General features: G+C 36.6%; 1 protein-coding gene across 1 annotated transcript; it reads left to right on the forward strand.

Moving 5' to 3' along the window:
- Positions 1-676: 676 nt before the first annotated feature.
- On the forward strand, positions 677-20261 carry LOC140153046 (uncharacterized). Its single transcript, XM_072175650.1, has 2 exons — positions 677-930; positions 1880-20261. The coding sequence occupies exons 1-2, from the start codon at positions 839-841 to the stop codon at positions 2112-2114; spliced, it is 327 nt and encodes a 108-aa protein (XP_072031751.1). The 5' UTR covers positions 677-838; the 3' UTR covers positions 2115-20261.
- Positions 20262-22236: the final 1975 nt, after the last annotated feature.

The raw sequence follows: 22236 nt of genomic DNA on the forward strand, positions 1-22236 counted from the left end.
CAGTAGTCCTTCGAAGCAGGCAGTGAATGTTGAACGATCCCCACCTGGGTTCATGGGCGGTGGTGGTGGGAGTAATGCAGCTCCAGATGAGCACCCACATCAGCAACCACATTCAATGCACCATATGATGGGTATGAACTACCCATTTGAACACTTACAGTTTGGACAAGGAAGTATGCCTGGATCTGCGCAAGATACAGCCAAACCATCTCCGAGAGACTTCCATGCGCAAATGTTCCAGCAAGGTCGAAGTCCGAGGATGTTAATCCGTACGCAATGATGGGTAATCAGCCTGTCCCTATTGGAATGCGTGCTGCCATGGCAAGATTCAGCAGTGAAGATAGCCCTCAAGGATTCAACCCCGAACGGCACGCACCCGGGAATCAGCCACAATCTCTCGCCACAAGCTCTGGATTGGGCATGAGCCCTGCCAAGTTTGCAGTAGGTGGTGGCTTGGATGTGTCCGCATGGCATCAGTACACCACCTTGGCACCGAGTAAGCGCTACTAGCCAGACCCCAATGTCAATGAGATATCCAGCAACAAATAACATGCCAGCATTTGGTAATTTAAACACAAGTCCAGGTACACCTCCTTTCTTGCACGATTCAGCACAGACGGACCCGTACGCAAGTAATCCATCTCAGCTTGTCGGTGGCATGCCACCAAGTCCCCAAGCAACCAACTGCATCAAGCATTTGGCACCAACAACCCATCACAGTTAGGAGTGTCACCCAGTCCTCCAAACACCCAGCTATTTCAGAGCAATTTGTTTGGCACACCAGGTGTGATTGGTAGTCCAGCAGGTGGTCCAGCATATACTGAGCTCGCCAGCAACAATGCACATGTTGACCAATGACAGTGGACTTGGGCTTGGATATGGAAATAATGAGAGCAGTAGTCAGGGCAGCGTTGGAGACAGATTATATCGGTAAGTTAAACAAGAGTGACATTTATTAGGTGCATGAATAAACAAAGGTTTAGATTAAGCTTATTAAATCCATATATACTTCAACCTAAGAGTGTTTATTACTCATATTAGGGGGAAACATGTATGTGAGTGATAGTGACAAACAATCGAACAAAACTTCTCAACTGCTTAAAAGAGGACCCTCAACCTGACTTTAAAAATGCACTTGTCATAAAATCAACATGACTGAAGAGCACTCAAATATTGTTATGCATCATTTGACTCCCACTGTTAATTGCAATTAGTGATAATGAAGGACAAGTTAACAGTATACTTATCAGCTTCAAACAAGCTCATTTGAAATGTTACATTCAACAGAGAAATTTTGCTCAAGTAAATTGAAGATGTTAGAGTCGCATTTTTAGTGACATTTCACCTCTACACTGGTGGTTTCAACAGACTGGCAACCCATCACATCTGAGTTATTGACAGAGAAGTGGACAAGACCAAGTGGCTCAAAGAAGCCATCTGGATCCGCCAAAAAGGAAAATACACTCTAAACAGGGACGAGAGAGCCTATTCATTCATTAATATCTTTGACCAACTCAGTTACCATTGCCTATAAAATGAAACAGTTAAATGTAATAGTGGTAAAACATCACTATAAATGCGAGTCTAACACCTTCATTTTTCTTGGAATTGTGCAAAAAGAACAAAACGTATCAGCTGTTTGTAGAGGACTCTCAACCTGACTAATGGGCTTACATTGTCATAAAATAAATATGACCGAAGTACACTTTAATAAATGCATCACTGGAATGATAACAATCATGGAAATGAATTACATATGCTTTGTTGTTGTTATTGATGCAGGGAGGCAGTGTCGAAGTACACTTTAATAAATGCATCATTGGAATCATAACAATCATGGAAATGAATTACATATGCTTTGTTGTTGTTATTGATGCAGGGAGGCAGTGACTCTTGCTACAACATCCTCCACTTATCCAGCATTCCCTGGGGGCACAGCATCCACAGCAGCTGTACCGACGCACATCAATGTTCACCCCAAGCCGACCGTCTTACCATACGCCACACCCACCTACGCCCCACACCAGATGGCTTCACTCTACAACAGCGAAGGACAGCAGTTAGTACACAGTGAGGTTGAAGGTCAGGGTGTCATAGGTCAGTCTCCGAGGTGATAGTTTGATTGGAGATTATTGTTGTTGTTTTAACAACTTGTACTAATGTTGTTATTAGATCAAATCAATTTTGTGATTTTTATTACACAGCTAGATTCTTCCTGCATGAAAAACAAATTTGCATATATAAATATAGACATTGTTAAGCTACCTATGTTTACCAAGAGCACTTGTGGAGTACCTGAGATGCATCTAATAGTAAAATTTTGCAGCACCAATGCTGTACAGCTAGAGGTCTTGATGTGCACAAGAGGTACCTCATGTACTTGTAGACTACCCACAGTGTACCTCATAAGTGTCTGCATTGTGCATGGTGGTACTTTTGGACTTTTACATCTTACACCAGGTTGTGAAAAGTGGTAGGTGGCACTGGGCGAACACAAGTATTCTAGAGTACTTCTGCAACAGGCCAGTGTAAATGTAGAAGTACCCATGGAGTAGCTTGGCTTTGTGGTACCTCATGCAGGAGGAATTTAATTGTATATTTTGTGATTGACCAATTAGGATTATGCACAAAGTAGCATTGATAGAATATTATCAGTATTTTGCCGGGTGTTAAGTAACCAAAATAGCTATGGCTTTATAAGCTTGGATTTTTAGTAGGTATGAAATAATGCGACAAATCTGTTGTTAGCAAAAAGAAGATTGTCAGCTTTATACTTTGTGTTATATTTTGAGTGTGTTGATTGGAGCACTGTCTGTGTATTCGATACATACATAGTCCTGTGCAATATGAATACACATGAATATTGTGTATAACACTTGGTCATCTGAGTAGTCTAAACAGAGATATTATTAATTCAGATTTGGATTTTTTATGAGTATATGTTGTCAAAGATGTCAACTTGGATAGACCAAGAAAGCAGGCTTGGAAATAAGCAGGAGCCAGGGGGGTCTTAGCTCCGATATAATCTGAAAAAGCTGCTTGTTTCTGTGTGATATAGCCATTCACAGGCTTCCAAGAAAAAGCCATTGGCTACCCAATCAAAATGTTTGTTTGATTGATTCATTGATTCTGCATATTGATAATAATTTTTGCCTGTTGATTGTACTTGATGTGTGAAAATTTTGTGAGCAGCATGGCCATTGTTACGTGAATAGAGCAAATACAGAATTTAAATATAGCCCCTGGGTACAAGCACAGGCTTGTGAACCTAGACTCTTTTTGTAAAAAAGTAGAAACCTGGTGGTCCCGAATTATTTCCATGCCTGCAAAAAAGCCATCATAATGCAACAAAGAAATGCAACAAAGACATATATGAGTGGCATCAAGTAATGTCCACACTAGCTTGCTTAACTGGAAATCAACTTGACCACTGGCCATCATCCACCCAACAAGTCTCTGACAGAATGGGTTTAATCCAATTGTTATTGATTCAAGCAACAATTGGAGAACAAGTGTCAATTAATGATATCTCTGTTTGGTAACACTTAGATGCCAATATTCCTGTGCTACCCATTGTTTTAGTTGAGATGTTAGGAACAAATTATTATATTAAGAACATTTATGTTAATGTGGATGACATGCAAGTGAGAGCCCTAGTGTGAGGCCATCATGAATTGTATTCTTGCGCGTTTGGTGAAGAGGTAATGATAATGAAAAATATCAATTACCAAGCATTTGTTTTATATAATAGCTTAACTATCCTGCATCCTGCATTGAATTTTTAAAGTGCTTGGCTCTCTGAAGCATGATATGCTGAGTGAAAGAAAGCGGCAGCAATCACAAATTTTGTTTGAAAATCATTTATTTTAAATTGACTTTAGCTTCCACGGATTGTGCATCCATAGCAGTTTTGATTATAATGAAGTAAAGCCTTGTTTAGTCCAGTGGAAGCAGGCACTTTTAGTGAATCCATAAAAGCCCAGACTGGATCTAGTCTGGTTCAGACTGAATATATATAGTTTGGCAAAGTTAATATTTCTATGTGAGTTCTAGAGGTAGTGGTCTTACACTGGGGTCATCACTTGGACTTTAATGTGTGCATTTGCAGTAGATTTCAGTCAAGTCAGTACCTAAAATGAATAATGAAAATTAATAATTATCTATGTAGTTTGGAGTTTTTAGTTGGTTTAGAAAAGCTTGTTTCTTTGTCTTATGTAATCAGGGAGTTGATATGGAAAAAATAGAATCCTAGAGACACTGCAAATATTTGACAGTGGATTTGTAAATAATGTAATTTTTGTAGGGTTCAAAGATCAAGATTCAGAGGTTACGTTGGGCTCTGTTCATACTGGAGGATTGCTTGAATTTAAAAAGCTGCTTTATCATATTAATGTTTAAATATAGTGAAGACATTCGAGACAAATCTGTTTTCCAATTTAAGTTGTTTTTAAAGATAGTGTGGCAAATACCTCCCAGTGAGTTACACACTGAAGAGTCTTGCCCAAATGTAAAGGAAAGAGAGACATGCCCAGTACATGCTGTGTCATGAATCAATTATCGAATGTACCCAATTTTACTTTTGGGTATGTATTATATTTCACTAGTTGAGAAAAATATCACATTTAATATCCATATCATACTAGCAGTGGCAGCATTCAAAAATTCACATCGCTTGTGATAAAATGCTGGTAGCAGTTGAGCAAATGCTACTACCATTTCAGTCTGGGTATTGACTAATTTGCGTTGCTACATACTTGACTTTGCTTCATTTGGTAGCAATTTGACCCTTGGTATGGTGCCGACTTCCATTCGATATATCAGCTAATCACTTTGCCATTTGAGCTAGTGGATGTTGGTGTAAAATTTTACACCAAAGATGTTACTGTCATATTAACTGCTTAGTATGATATGATATGACCATAAGTTCCCATGTTTCTGAAAGTAGTTCTACTTGAACAAAACTGGCAAATCAGCCATTTCTAAAAATTGCTACATGAATGCTTTTTTTTCTTGTACTCTTCCAGTGTGAATGGAGTCCAACTGACTTTATTCCGGGGCTTAGTTCATCAGCTGCAAAGTCTTGTTCCAACATGCACTCTGGATGTTACACACATGCAAGTCCAGAGTGACATGTTTGCTTACAGTGATATGAACTTTGCCCCGGACATGGAGGCTATGTGAAATAGCTTGTAATTAGAATGTAGAATCAATGTTATTAATTACTACAGGGACTCAAGTACTTGATGTCAATCAGATTGAATATTTTTCCTTTTTTATTTGATTTTTGAGGTGTCTTCTAAGTGAAATTTTTACGACTAGGATTTGATGCAGCAACATTTAGTTTTAAACAGCGATTGTTCTTAATTTCTATGAAGTGTCTACCAAGAAAAGAGCGGCATGTTTTCTAGCAAATTTTTTTGTTTTTGTGTTTCAATTGTGTTTTGTGCCTTAACATTTGCAATAGTTCTGATGATCATCATATTAAGACCATTCCATGATTTTATGGAGGTAATTACTTATTTTGAAGATGAAAAAGAAAATTAATGATCTATGATGATGACATTTTCGGAGTTTTGCTCTGTAATTTTATCACATATTTCTGCCCATTTATGTACAAAGTGAAAAGAAAGCTTGTGTTTCAGTTATATTCCATGCTTTAGTATTGTACATCTTTTAAGCAAAGCACTATCACGTATGAATCAGGGATTTGTAAAGAGGGCTGTGGTCCTGTGAATGCTTGAATGAAGTGTCTGTTGGTTCACACTTTGATCAGAGGCAATTGGCAAATTTTCAAACTTTTTTTTTGGAATCTGAGCTCATAGCAAAATGCACCATCAATTCATGTTTTAAAGATGGCATTGTTGTACACCCTTAGTGAGGTTGGGGTATTTTACAGGACCCTGTGTGGTGCATACATTGGAAATAATTCCAACAGTGACAGGGTGATTAATTGTTTGCTTTTTACCTCTGATCAAAGTATCCATGAAGTTTTTATTGATAATATTTCCAAATTTTGAGAAGTATAGCTTTGCCATACAAATGCAAAGATGCAGATAGCCAGGCATCACCTTTTTTGGGTCATCTCAAGTGACACATACCAGGGAGTATTTTTTGAGCTATTGCAGTTGAAATCCATACACACAATATGAAAGACATGGCCTGAATCTCACACACAGAGTGTAGATTACTTTTAGGGTTACCTGAATTGAGTGACTCCATCTGAAATCTACACCTTATGGGAGATGAAGGTCATAGGTTGTATGGATTTCAACTGGAATAGTCCATTATAATATAGGGTAGGGTTATCTAAAGTGACAAATGTCAAGGAGTAGCTATGTTTGGTGGGATTAGTGGATATACATTTACTTGTGTAGTCAAGCAAATGGTACCCCTCGGAGGACCTACTCCATGTCTTGATGAATGCTTATATAATAACGAATTCCATACCCAAAAGTGAAACAAATTACACCAGATTACTCACTTTCAAGTATAACATTGGTTGCTTCTCTTCCAAATTTGCTAAAATTTACAATGCAATATCATTCCAGCAAAGTGATGCAACAAAGTAACATGATAATGATTAAATACACCAGATGACTCAAGCTTGTGATATATCCTGCTGATCATCAGGTAAAATAAATGAAAGCCTGCATTTGGTGTAATAAGTATTGTTGCTGGGTTCAGCATCAGTATGCTATGGGAAGTGCACTGCACTTGTAAGCTAGGCTTGGCCTTCAGCTTGGCCTGGTATGACACTTCATGCATGGTATTTGCTGTGTTATACCAATGTCCTACCCAATAACAAAAGGTTTAGGGAGAAGTTCATTTGCAGTAGATTGATCTTGGGTACCCATTAAGATGGAGCCTGGCTATGCAAAGGGGGTTACAAAGCTTGGGAGTCAAACCTTCTATTCTTTCATGAGATACTCTAGCACAAATCACCAATCATTCTTGAAAAGATTCACCAGGTTGCAGTGGGATTAGTTTAAAAGGGTCATTATTTCAAATCAAAAGGTAAACTTTGATTAGTTTGGATATTGATGATAAAGTCGTGTTAAGTCCAAGGTGTAGATGCATACTATAGTTTTCAGCAGAGAACTTATCAGTGGTCTGTAAATTTGGCGCAGTTAATGGCGTATATGGGAGTGGGATTGGCTAATTGAATCTCGTCATCATCACATAGGCACCTCATTCGCTGGACAAGCTGCGTAGCAACGTGTGACCTTGTTTTTTTACGCGATAATCAGACAGGGCAGACAGACACCGCTGAAGTAATTTGCTGAATAGTATAACAGCATTTAATGAGTAATCACCTGTGGTTGCAAGTCAAGGATGCTAAGAAGAATTCCTCTTTTTTGTGTTTTTCTTCCTTGTACAAAGGTATAGGCGATTCATTACTTGACCTCATTTTGGTGCTTTTCCTCTTATGGGTCATTCCACTGTTTCGGGACAAAAGTAGGTAACCTGAGTAGCCAACAATGTATACTCTCTCTTGTACTTGAAGCAAATCAAACAGTATTTATTGTCATGCTAATGCCTTGGGTCTTGTCCTTGGCTTGATAATGATAAGTCTGTCTTGTTTCATGTAGGAACGAGAGGAAATAGTAGTGGTTACTCACATTCCATACCTCTGTTCCAAAATAGTGGAATGGCATCCCTTAAGTGAAAGTTCTCCTGAAAGGAAATTAGGCCATACATTATTTTGAAGAACATTTGCCAACATGGAGTATAAAGATTTTTAACAGTAAAAGTGAATTGTTTACCTTTTGGTTTTGAAAAGTGAACCTTTCAACCTAAGTCCGAACTATTTTATTTGTATGATGTACGTTATATTTGCTTTGCATTAATAGAGCAACCATGTACAAAATTCTTCTCCACATGTCAGCTGAATTGTACCATTTCATATATTGCAGAGAATTGAGAGCTAGTTTCTTACTTTGCTGTTGCTGCTCAGTCACAAAATGTTTTAACGACGTTTTTTGTCTCGCTATTTTGTAATTGTATATTGTAATCATTTACCTGTAATACACTTATTTTATTTTTAGATACAATCTTTTATTATTAGTATAATAATGATCTGGCAAAACCCCAAGAGTGGTATTGTTATTTTTTTGGTCACCTTTATATCATCACCCTATTTTTTGTATGTGAAATGAAACACATTGTTGCTGTTGTAGTATGATATGACCAGACAGGTTGAGTCCTTTCATGGCAAAACAATGTACTTCTACAGAGATTGGTATTCTTTGAAAAGCAGATTTTAAGTCATCATTTTTGTTTAGCCTTGTTTGACATATGATTTGTGCTGTTGATGTGCAGGAGTGGATTTCACTAAGGTTTCAACCTGTTGTATACTAAGTCATGCAACGTAAATATACAAGCATTCTTAACCCAATATAACTTTATAATTCATGTTATCAATAACTATTACTTGCAATGCATACCAATAGTACTTTTCCTTTGTAAAGCCAACCCATTGTAACTTAGGATGCAGTTAGTTATGATGTATTATAAATTTAAGTGAAGTCTACTCTTGCGTAGAGTGTTCTTTTGGCTTGGTGTTATCATTAATGGAATTGGAAGACTGTCTTACCCAAAGGTCATTAGGGTATGACCCACTATTTAAATGTGATCATACAGGTAGCTGATAATGCTACTTATCATTTGCAATGATTGGACCAAGGACCTTTTTGCACCATAGGAAGACTACTTGAATACAGTGCCAAGCTACCAAATTACGATATTTAAGTCACAAGAAAATATTAAGTGGGGACTCTTCAGCATATCAGTTATAGACAATTCTTATAATTGGCACCTTACTGCCATTGATGGAGTGAGCATTATATCACATAGATACCACGTTCTATAAACCAATGAAAGCGAGGTCAGGAAGAATATCCCTGATTTATAATCATGTGATACCCCTTCTTAGCCTTGCTTTTGTTTAATAGTATGCAATATTGATGTTCACCCCACCAGCGGCATGAAGGTGCCAATTATAGGAATGATCTATAGGATTTCTGCTAGTGGAAGCTAGCAAAGTTCATTAATTGCTTTGGTTGACCTTTTTACAACCTGGAAGTTTGAATGACAGTATTATTTTCTTATAAGCTCAAATAATGCCTTCTGTTTTATGTTTAGATTTAGATTTTTCCACGTGTATACATCCATTGGATTGAATAGGAGAGTGACTGATGCACATTGTTATGCCATGAAAGGGTCATTATGTCAGAGTTAGTACTTGACTTGTATGTGAAGTTAGTTACATGCAGGATCAACCAGTGCAAACTTAGGCCTCAAATTGATATATTGAGGTAACAGGCTGAAATAAAATAAGGTAGGTAGGTTGGGAGATTTAAAAAAAAAATCCAAATTGTGTGATTTGGGGTGTATTTTCACAATCAAGTTTTTGTTAAAAAAAATGCATAAATATGGAAAATTTGGATGCTTTTCCCAACCCTAGATGCTTTTTTCCTCCAAAAATTAGGTAGGTCGGGCTGAGACTAATATACCTGAGGGTCAGGGTACACCGATATAACACTTTTTTTCCCTTGGCGTTATCTATAGCAATTCTTTCCGAAGAGTAGTTAGTGGGACCTTTGTGTTTGCTTAAACTGTGTAAGCAGATTATCTAATACTGAAGTGTGTGAAAATCGAAATTACTTGAAACAAAAATACAGGGTGTTGAACCATAGTTGGATTCTCTCACTTTTTATATGAGTTTTGCATTACTTCTTTGAATGACTGTATCACATTTGCATAAAAAGAGTTCCTACATGTACCAGCCACATGCACAAAAAGATATGAAGTTTGTCTTTAGAATTATTTGCTGAAAACATATACAGGACTTGCATTTCATTTTTTAACAACTGTGAAAGTTGGCAATTAAGTTCTAAGCTATGTTTCACAACTGCCCACCTGCATTTACTTGCCTGAGGCAATCACAACTGGAGTTGTCCAAAGGAAGGACCAGTGCTAAATTCAAGCCCTAAGGGCACTTTAGCTGGGAGAACAGAACTTTGTGTTTATATGTGGGTACACTAGTGTTATGTAGGGTGGATAGTTGGAAGATGAAATTGGACTTACAAGCACCAGCAACTAGGCTCTGTTGGATTTGAAATTAGAGGATTTTTTTTCTTTCAGATTATGAGTAATTGTTTGCAGGTCTTGCAAGCATGATATTATACTGGGGAAATAAGTCCATTTGGCTTCCTGGAGAAAGTAGCGTCTGTGTGGGATACACTCGCTATCAAAGGCTGTGTATCTCATAGGGTGCAGTTGCTCCATGCCGCATCGCAGGCTACAGATGCACCACCGATTTGGGTGTATCACATGCGGATATACTGTCACAAGGAAGCCAAATGGTCTTAAGTTGGTGTTAGGATGGTATGTTAGAATAAGTGAGAAGTACTGGTTGAATTCTGCTGTAACTGACGTAACTCTGACAAACTGTTCTAGTTGATGACTAAAAAGTGTATTTTTATTATTCACTGCAGTGTTTTTGGTTGTTGTTTTTTTGTGGAATATTTTAAAACATATATTTTCCTGTGATACTTAACAAACATTTACGGTGATAAAAATTCAAATTACTCAAATGAGTCATTGTACATAGCCGAATTGCCATCATAGCTTGTTTTAATTCCTGTTATTATTATTACTCAATTTTAAATTTATGCGTGGGCTTTATATTATTATACCACAAAAAAGTTGGCTACTCTGTTGTGAGATTTAGGCTGTTCTATTTGAAATCTGCACGCCCTCTGTAATTGCTTCATGTCATTGAATTACCAGTGAAATTCTTGAACTGATGCTTGTAAAACTGGAAGGTAATGTAACTAAGGACAGTTACTAATGTAACTAAGGACAGTTACTAATGTAACTAAGGACAGTTACAAGTATTGGACAGAACAAAGAAAGTTGGTGACATGCAATATTATTTTATTGTACGTCAACTTTCCTTTTCTCAAGTGTTTAAATATGTAAAAGGTGGAAATGTATTGACGATATCCAGTGTTGTCTTTTACAGAGGAGGGTGGATTTTAAATGGAGCACCCTTGTATTTACCATGCAAACATGTATGAAGAATGTACTGTAGGTCGGTACATACTGTGAGTTTTATAACAAAAAAAGACAAATGCATTTTATATATATATTTTTGATGTAAATTGAAAGAAAACCTTATGTAATTCATCACCACATTGGTGAGTTACCATGGTTACTGTCATTGGAAATGATAATGAAAGTGATGGCAAGCAACACCCAGGAAGCTGAATCTTTGAGTGGACAGAAAAGGTTACCAGTGTATTCAAGGATTTGATTGATCAGTTCATCTAGGTTATAAAGTTGATCAGATCAGCCAACTAATCTGATTTGAGTGATCTGAGTAATCTGATAAGGAGAGAATTTCACAAAGATTAGTTATAATAGGCCTATATCATAAGTACTGAACACATCATAACTTATTCATAGGATTAAGACTTGTAATCGGTTTGGACTTGCAGTGGATTAGACTCAAATGCTTATAATGCATCATGCATCTAAGGGAACAAATCAAAAGTTTGATGATGACCTATTTTAACAAAAGTCCTTTTGTTAAGAGTAAGGGGGTCAAAAAGTCCAGTTACATTTGTAAAAAAGCAAATTAACCACAATGTCCTTCCTGATTGTTGCCTAAGTGGAAGGAAGAAGATGAAGAGAAAAGTTTTATGAACCACAGACCCTTCAGGTACCATTCATCAGACCAGGGATAGCAAGCCATGTGTTTGACCATCCCCTGCGCAACAGTTTTGAGAGGGTGACACAATCTGATCACCTAAGATGCTGGGTCTTGCTTTGTGCTGTTTTGATTTGTATGGTCCAATAGTATTACGGTTAAAATATTGGTAAAAGTTGGGCTGGAATTCTCAACATTTCAAACTTAACGTTAGACGGTTAGAGGGAGGGAGGTATGGGGCAAGTTTCCCAATGAAAGCACTTTATAGGACATCATCAAGTTTTTGGTTTGTTCCCCTAGTGAAATCCACCCCAGATCAATTAATTGATTGAATGATTAATGAGGTGAGTCTATCATTCAAGTCAATCAATGAATTGATTACTTACTTCATCAGTGTTTACTTCTATTATACCAGATACAAAAGACAATTATTTCCCTGCATCCTTGAATTGAAAATGCATACAATGTACAGGTCACATTGTTTTGTTTTAATTGCCAAAGTATGTATGCAATTGACTGTGTGCAGGGCATCTTAAAAAGAAATTGTCCAAAAGAAGTTTTAAAAAGGAAAACTGACTGGCAGTACAGCCTCAGTGCAGGCAACACTGAAATATTAATTGTAAGTAAGTTTTAAGAAAATAGTTACATGTGTGGTTCCTTCATGTGTGATCAACTGTACTTTGATCAACACCAAATTGGTGAGCCTCATTACATTGACGTCAATGTTCCTTAAAGGTAGTTGTGTAGTGATACAACAGCTATAAACTTGAAACCGATAGAAACATGGCATATGGTATCTTTTGCTTAGTTCTTTACACATTAACTATACCAAAAATGACAATTGGTGCAGTAAAAGGGATCTACTTTTCAGGCGTTAAAAAGCCTACTAATTCCTGCTTATTTAATGCTGCTAATCAAACTATAATAAGTGTTGCTTCTTTCCTTTATCAAATTTCTTTGTAACTGTGGATCAACCTCAAAGAACTGATCAATCACTTTTCTTGAACATTTTGGTTTCATATGCATGCAATTAACATAGACACAAGATTGTAATTCTTTTATTGAAGCATGATTTGCTATTAAATGTCATGAAAGAAAAATGTTTTGGCATCCTTTGACCTGACTAGCTTGAAAATAGTTAAGACAGGGTCAGAGACCTATATAAAACTAGAACAACTGATGCCTGAACTTGAGGGGCTACCAAAATTGAATAGGTTTAGCTACATTATCAAATTGAAAACCCTCTAAGCTCTAGATGTGAAAAGATTTCTTTCATGATTAAAAACACGGTCTAAATTTCAAATAAGCAATTACATTTTTGTGTCTACGTTAATTGAATGCATACTAGATGTTTGAATCTATGTAGACAGGTAATGCACAGCGTAAGTTGTTGATGTCCTTACATCTTCTCTCTTGGATACTCAGCTACTGGTTGCGATTTGCTCTATTTGACAAGGTGTAACAACCTCATTTCAAAGTTTCAGACTGTTTTCTATAATTTAATGTCTATTCATATTTTATAAGCTGATCCATGAACTCCTTCCACATGGTTTTTAGATTAAATTTTGGTGCTTTGTTTTCAAGATCCAACTTTTTTTTTTTTTTCTGAGGTTGGTCGTTTGAAAGGATGTAGTTTTGGTTGGTTCATTAAATGCATGAAAATAAGTGCCCAAGATCATTCATGTTAAAGATGGTATGATTATCTAGCAATGTTTTCTGATGCAATTTTGACAGATGGTTACTGTTGAACATGTACTTTATTCAAAAGACGGATGTATGCTATTCAGAAATTGAATTGACAGGTGCTACTCTGGGATACCCATGTTTCGTAATCTATCAGTCATGCTAGGAACACTACATGTACTTGATCACAGGCACTGGAATGTAGTGTGAGTTATCATGGATTGCCTATTCAAGTGGATTGAATGCAATAGCTTCCAAAATGGTGTTTGCTTGATGATGTAATATTGCATTATATTTTACATGTTTTGATTTACTAAAGCCAAAGTCAGAAGTTTAGATATCGGTAAAACATGACTATTAAAAAGGATGAAAACAAGAAAATGGGTATTCATATTGACAACAATTAAGCATATTTTCAGTATTGCCAGAGTGAATCAGGTCATTGCATACGTATATAAGGCTAAACCACTTGTTATGCTTTTCAAGGTACCCGTGCTTGTAGGATATGTCCATTCAATTTCTGAATAGCAGACTTGCAGTGATGAAGATAATCATCTTTATGCAGTATATTTCAACTAAATTTCCATATTGAATTACATGTGTACTGGTATGAATGCACCCATCATCTTTGTACTTCAAAAGCGGTTGATGTAGGTATTCCCACTGCCTTCAGTGCAAGTAACACATTCTGTTCAAGTGCTCCTTTTATGCATGATTGATCAGTGCTTGTAGTGGCCCTTTCCCGATGTCAGTCATATTGCACATCACTCCTGTAGATCTGAAGCCCCAATATTATGCAGTCCTGGGATATTTATAATGTTATTCAGATTTCCTTTGGCAAATTAAGCGTACTGCTAGCAGTCCAGCGCGTATTATTTTGCACACGGTCCAATGCCCACGCTTGACGTCGCGCATGTATACACGATGGTTAACGCTGTCAAAGGAACCTTGGAAAAAATTATACCAGATCCACATGTGATCAAAAAGCTGCAATAATATCTCCTCATTTGGCTTCCTCATTGCAGTTCATCAGTTGCACACTGATATAATTGTGTATTTTGTACTTGCATCAACTGGGTCCACACATGCTAAAAGTGTAATATACTACATACTGGTATAAGAATTGTTTTACTCAGGGAGTCCATACAAAGTAAAGTCTCCCAAGATATGCTATTAAAGCATTATAAAATAAGTGCTGGCTAAAGATCTAACTGTCTAATATGTGACATAGTCTGGTCCATGGAGGCCAAAGGCAGCTCATTTGAAATTGAGATAAAGTTATAAACCAATAAAATACAAAAGAAAATATACATCACAAAATTTCTAAACTTTAGAATTACATATGCTAGAACCTAAAGTGTTTTCAGTATATGATAGCCTAATGTTTGTATAAGGTAATAATAATAGCAACTCATCAAAAATGTCTCCTGCCCCCATGGACCAGATTGTGTCCCATATGTCCCTGTGTATGTAATATAAACTTGCAAACCAAGTTCCTGTTGAAGTGTCTGCTATTATGGCCCATAGAAATGGTCTACAGATCTGTAGACAATACAGGGACATGAGTTTGACTCAACCATGTGTGTAGTGATCTGCCATCTTGACTTGATTTGATAAAACAAAATCTTGCTTTCAGATTAATGCACTTCAGTATTGTATTGCTTATTTGCATTCATGGGGACTTTTCACATGTTCTGAATGGCAAATAACTGTTGCAATTGATTCAGAAGTTAACAAGTTTTTGCCCATTATTGATGTTCACCCCATTTGTTGGACAACGAGAAGGTTCAGAACAACATTGTGAAGAGAAGATGTGTGTAAATGTACAAATGGTTTTGCCAGTTACTGTTGGTTTAGGTCAACTTCAAAGCCTAAACAATTGTTCATAAAATTGGTTTCCAACTTCAGAACTTATGAAAGATAAAGTTCTCAAAGGTAATCTAAAAATCATTTGTGATTGGGTTAGATGACATGGATGTGAATAAGGGATGTTCCCAACTGTCATGTAATCCTCTCACAAAATCAGGATCATTAATGAACAAAAATTGTTGGAATATATTGACCTTTGATCAGATGAGTTGAGGTGTTGCATCTTGTGTTCTCTTACATTAAAGGTGCAATGCAATTGTTGTCTCTCCAGACATTTGTTCAACATACTTTTGATAAGGTTGGCTTTTTTAGCAAACAGGGCACAGAGTAAAACATACTTATATAGTACTTGATGGAAGTGATTGTATTGGGATATTACAGTTGAAATATTTACACTCTGTATGGAAGACATGACTGTAATTTTCCACTTGGAGAATGTAGATTAAAGGTTTAGTCACCCATTCAGGTAACCCCATTTGAGGTTCACACACCCTGTGTAGAAGATTAAAAGTTGTGTCTTCCATAGGGGGTGTATGGATTGCAACTGGAATAACCCATTTAAAGAAATTGTTCAAGGTTTTGACTTACTTTGCTAGAATTGGTTGCTCACCAACAATCATTTTTGCAGCAGGAAATAGTTTTATAATATGGGCTTTTGGTTATTTCACGCAGGACTAAAAAAAAAGAGCAGAGAGAAATATGGTAAGGCTTTAATTTAGAGTGCTGGACATATGTTTTTTATCTCTAGAAATTGTATTTGAGAGCAGATCATTGAGATCATGACAGGCATGATACTATATTCTGCTACCTGGACCATGTATCTTGAAAGCACCTCCTGAGTTAATTCATGGGAATTATTACACCCTGTTTTTGTCTTAATATTATGATAAGGTAACTGTTTTGTTTCTAATATATTCATTTTATGTCTTTAGTGATTCCTTAAAGATAACTGCTGAATCCAGCAGTGTCAGAATGGCAGAATATGCAGTATTTGGTGTGTAAAAGAGCCCTTGAGTTCTAGGCATAGGTATTCAGTGATGTGATGATAAGCACACAAAAGGTCATTTTCAAAATTTTTCATCCTACACTGATTCAGTCAAATATCTGTGGTAGGCAGGCAGGCAGGCAAGGAACTTGATCAATGAACACAGTAGCTGCCAATCCTAGTCTGCTTGAATTTCTTTTAAAGTCTGCTCTTTCACATCCATGGTTTGGTTTTGAAAAAATCTACTATAAAATGTTCTGGAGGGTTGCTTTCAGATATAAATAGGTTGGCAGTGTGCGCTAATTATACTTTGTCCAACTCGTAATAGACAACTTCACAAGACTCATAACAAGGAGTAAAAAAGATTGGTGTACACACAGTTGGGTGCAGCACATACACCAAGTGTACTTAGCGTATTTTGTGTGACTGACACACACTTTTGTGACTTAATTTATGTGCGAAGTAACAAAAAACCAAATCGTTTTCACCTATTATGAGTTGGACAAAGTGTAGCTGTGTTTTGAAAAGGTTGCAACATGCTACATCATGTTGGATCTGGATATGGCACTTGTGCCTAAACCGAAGCATGCAAGTCAAAATTTTGAACAATGATAGTTTATGCATTTTATGTATGTCCAAAATCAAGAGTTATTGCTACTTGTAGCCTAATTACAGAACAAGTTCTTGATGATGTTGACATTTCAATGCCCACATTGAGTATTTATAATGTTAATTGATGTTTTGTATCTTGAAAAATGGTTATATAAGAATTTGTATTCATCACATTGGTGAGCTGGATGGTCCGTTTGGCAAATTGGCATTCTCTTATTACCGTACCTACTTTAGCAGTGTCAGGTATAATGTGTGGGTACCAAATAATTTTAACAGGATAAGTTTGAGTCCACATAGCCCCTTCCAACCTGTTTTGTGAAACTTACCATATTGGTATTCATGGTCACAATAGTTTATCCTGGGCTTCTTGAATCTTTCCTGTTAAGCATAAATTGATATTTAATGAGCATGAAATGTTCTGTATATTCTGCTCAGTGTGTTGTAAACAGAATCTGATTACACATAAATAAGTACAAGAAGTATACTCAGGCAAGACAGTCAAAAAAGGGGAACAGGTTTCCCCCCCTCAATAATTGACATTCCTTATCCAGTGTTATTAATTGGTTTATGCATATATTAATACCCACCAAGTATGAGCAATGTACTTCAGGAATATGCATGGGCATGGTGTAGAAGACAACTACAAAGCTGGTTGATCCGATGATTTCTGCCAACATTGTCATCACAGCTATGGTACGGTCTTGAAACAAGATTCAAGCAATCATTTGCTGTACATTGGTTCGCCTCAAGTTCGGTAGTAACCGTAGGTGCATATTTTGTTGGCTGCAGTATTAAATCGCACATGTAAAGTAAATCTAGCAGAGCATACATGCATATGTACTAGGACGGTTTGTTGGCATACTTGCAGTGACACTGTGACGTCACTACTGAACTTGAGATGAACCAAGAGTGATAGAATGTATGTTGAGGAGAGTAATATAATGAGATATGCCATTTTGTTCCACACAGGACCATAGATTCTTGAGAGAGAGAATCTCAAACTAGGTGGTGAAGGAAGAGAGATAATTTTCTTTTTACTTAGTGCATAAATAATTTCCTCTTACAAGAAAGAAGTTGTTCCCATTGAAAACAGGAATGTCAGTCAAATTGAGCTTGAAACTTTTCATTATGCATAGCATATCATTACTGGGATCATTTAGAGATGCGAAAATCATGCAGTCAGTCACAATAGAACATCTAAAAAGGTGGAAAATAAATCTAACCGCCACTTTCAAAAGGATAGGTCTTTTGCAAAAGGAAAACAAAGAACTGTGCATTATCTGAAAAATCTGTGTGATAGACATTCGAATGCTCTTGAAATCTGGCTTGTTTGGACACTCTTGCTTGAAAGAGGAATGTGCCCGCAGTTTACACTCTGATGTTTTTATGTTGCGACAAGCAGTGTTTTTGCCATTGGACATTGAGTCCTTTATCTGCTGCAATATTTTGCTCTGTGAAAACTATACAGAAATCCCGGCAGATATCAAAGTTGTAAAGACAATTTTTGTTACTGCAAAAATGCCTCTACATTTGTTGTGGCAGCAAATAAACATCAAGAGTGTAAACTGCTATTGAAAACAGATTATCTACTTCCTTGCCACCTGTACCAGCACCTGCTAATGAAATACATTATCTGCTACTATACTATGAAATGTGAATTCATTAGCCATGTTGGGTAAGCAAAGAAATTGTAAGAAGTATAACTTCGTTTGACAGGTATTTATTTTGAACCGTCCATTATCATCTAAGGTCAAAAGGATGACTGACCTGATGTAGTAAAACTTGTTTGCAATACCTGTAAAATTATGTACATTTTTATGCAGTACATGCAAAGCAAAAATGATTTTGTGTAATGTTAAGAAAGTTTTGGGTTGGTTGTGTGATAGTCTACTCTCTTGAACTGTGATCTTTATGCAAGTCATTTGCAGGGGGAAATGCTAATAGGTGTATTTTTTGACCAAAATGGTACACAATGTATTCTCAGGATCAATTGAATGGCATTCTTGAATGCCAGATCCCATATGAGTTGGATTTAATGTTGTGTATGTCTTTCTGCTTTGAAAACATTTGAACCAAATTTGAGACAGTGAAGGTATCTCATTCATGTTTAAAGCTGGCAAGAGGTTACACAGCTTTGTCAATAGTTAAGCCTTACTGATTAGTCATTAGTTCTTTTGGAAATCACTGTCATTACTGGATTTGGAAGAAATTTTTAAGGCAATAGAGGTTATCCGTGTTCTATAAGCTGCATATCCTATCAGCGACTGCTATACCTTGTTTAGGACTTCCAAAAGAAGTACCTGCATGTGCAACCATGACTGTTTCAAAATAGCCCGCCAAAGTCATGCAGGTAACTCCGAAGTCATGCATTGAATTGGTTTGAATGAGGAATACTGCGGGAACCAGCGCCTTTTGTTAGAAGTCACACATGAGTAACGTGGATAACCTCTATAGGCGTAAGGCATGGGTCATACCGACAAATGTCAATCTCTGTGTGCATAATGCTGTGAAATTGGCATCTGTACTTAAGGGATGGGGTATGAACGTTTGGACAGTATTTATTGTGGGACATTAGAGCACATCAGACATATCAAATTGCATTCTGAATATGAAGAATGTCCTTCTGATATCAAATAATTTTGATTTTTTGAAATTTGCAATGTGATACACATTTTGTATTATATCGTTAATTTCAAAAAATGAAAATTATTTGATATCAGAAAGACATTCTTCGTATTCAGAATGCAATTCGATATGTCTGATGTGCTCTCAGGTCCCACAAAAAATACTGTCGAAACGCTTAAAACGCTCATTCCAGATCCCTTAATGAATGAGGTTTATATATTGGTTCACAATCCCAGAGGTCACAGCTTACTCCCCTGCAGGCTGTGGATGTTTTTCAGACCAATATAATTTTGCCAATGATGTTGATTTCCGTGTTATCATGGTTGCAATATTTGTAGCATGCCAATATTGAGGTAAATACTATACGAGGTTAGAGCCAATAATAAAACGCACAAGGCAAAAAGAGTAGATTATCACCAGCCCAAATCAATAAAAATGAATTTATTCAGAATGGTCCAAACCTCTGCATATATCTCTGCAGTTTTAAGTACCATGGAAATGTTGATTGCAATAAGGACTATAAAAAAAAAAAAAAAACAGGTACTAATTTTAAAACAGGCAAAACTTCAACAACCCATTCTGTACATGATCTCATCTTGGTCTTTCATTTGTTGTCTGTTTTTGCTTAGCTATGACATGGCTAGGTCTATGATTGGTTTACATGCATACATTCATACATACAGATTATCAACTGTATTAAATGGTATTGTCAATCTCACAATAAATGAACCAACAAAGTGTTCTCTTAAAAGGGAGCATTGCTCTTTGACAAAATATGAATTATCTGTGTTTTCTTTGTGTGCTTATTCGTCTTATGTACAACAAAAAGCAACAATGTCTAAATTTGGCTCCACAGGGGGCGAAAATGAAAATTGATCTGATTTTATTGAAAATGGTCTCAAATTATTCATCTTGTTACAAGAGATGAGAAAAAGAATAGTTATAACTCTCAATGAGTGCTTTCTTATCCAGGTATCCCCAGTGACTGCCCTGCCCAGAGAAAAAAGGGACTGCTCTAATTTGAATATTACCTTGTGACCCACCATATATATTAACACAGACTCAACCTCGTTCATCTCCAAGCTGAGATGAACGTAAAAAGTAAAAATCAATGTGTGTGATAAATCTTGACCAATAACAGATAGGCAAGCATACATGTTTATGCAGTAACCCAACCCACTGTACAGTACACCCAACCCATGTGGTTAGCTGTATCTGGGTCAGGTAACATAAACCACATGGTCTGTGCGTAAACAACCAAGGATGCATTTTTAATGAGGTAGCATCATATCCATTTATTAGAGTGCATAGGTCATTGTAAATATAGTAGACCATTTTTCTCATGGATAGCTAGCTGCTGGATCAGAACAGAAATGGTGGATGGTCAGAAGGAAATGTGATAAATTAAAAATGGTCTACTACAGTAGACTAGAGCAATTTTGAACTTGGTCCCCATGTAAACAATAACCTTTTCCCACAAAATAAGCCCATCTCAAAAAAATTGTGCAAGTAAAAAAGCGCCCTCTTTGGCAATTACAAAATGCCGTTGTGACATGATGCTTACATTAACGTCAAGGGTGTAGTCTTACCTCTCAAATGCTGTTTGTTCTGTTCAATTTGCTTTTAATATTGTTTTAATATTGAGATATGTTTAGTTAACATCGAAAGGGTGGAATCACAATTGCGCCACTTTTACTATGGAAGAGGACTGTACATGTAAATCAATGATAACATCAAGTTTATCTTCGTGAAATCAAAAGAATGCATCAATTGCACAACAATACAAAATTGTTTTTACTGTTTTATCATGATACAGGTATAATGATTCTCTTTTTCCACTTAAAGCAGATTAAAAGATAAATAAATATTTCACATTCTGCTGTAAAATTAAATACATGTGCATGTCAATGATTTTATCATGGTAAATACTGGGTGTTTTTTTTGTCACTCAAGACATGTTAAAAGACAAACAAATATTGCACACCTATAGATTAATGAACACATTACTTGTTGGGAGAGGAATTAGACAAATAATGCATGCGCACTGATGTTGATGCGTCTAATGCACAAGCCCTGAAAGGGTGGTGGGGGGGGGTGCATTAGACGCATCAACATCAGCTATCATTGATTTACATGTACAGCCCTCTTCCCTAGTAAAAGTAGCACAATTGTGATTTTACCCTTTTGTTGTTAACTAAATATATATTGAGATTAAAACAAGCAAATTGAACAGAACAAACGGTATTTGGGAGCTTAGACTGTGCCCTTGACATTGATGTACGACATTGTATGCGTAAGCATCATGTCACAACAGTATTTTCTAATTGCCAAGGGGTGCTTTTCACTTGCACATTTTTTTTTTTGAGACAGGCTGTATCAGTCCTGGTGAAATGGCTCCATAGCCTACAATGATTAGCTCTGTGAGTACTGTATCTCTGCCAAATATGGCAAATTTGCACAATGGTTTGGCAATCTATTGGACTATATTAAAGTGTTGCGTGAAAATTAAGGATGTCCATGACTTTAAAATGGCTGAATGAGCATAGCTGAATGAGTGTAGTTTAAAATCCCACAAAGTGAACATACACTCTTTGCCGCATTGCATTCTCTAAATTCAGTAAATTTTCATCGTCAACCGTGTAATTGAATGGGATTATTTTGAAATTTTAAAACGCTTGAAATATCACAAACAAATAGGCCTGTGTTGATAAATAATATAAATACAAGCTAAAACCGTTGGGGTTCGATA

The sequence above is a fragment of the Amphiura filiformis genome, chromosome 1, assembly GCF_039555335.1.
Source record: "Amphiura filiformis chromosome 1, Afil_fr2py, whole genome shotgun sequence".
NCBI lineage: Eukaryota > Metazoa > Echinodermata > Ophiuroidea > Amphilepidida > Amphiuridae > Amphiura > Amphiura filiformis.

Excerpts from the sequence above, each read along its gene's own strand:
- LOC140153046 (XM_072175650.1), top strand. The coding sequence starts at position 839 with ATGCACATGTTGACCAATGACAGTGGACTTGGGCTTGGATATGGAAAT. Across the intron at positions 931-1,879 it reads GTTGGAGACAGATTATATCG|GGAGGCAGTGACTCTTGCTA; the intron begins GTAAGTTAAACA and ends TTATTGATGCAG.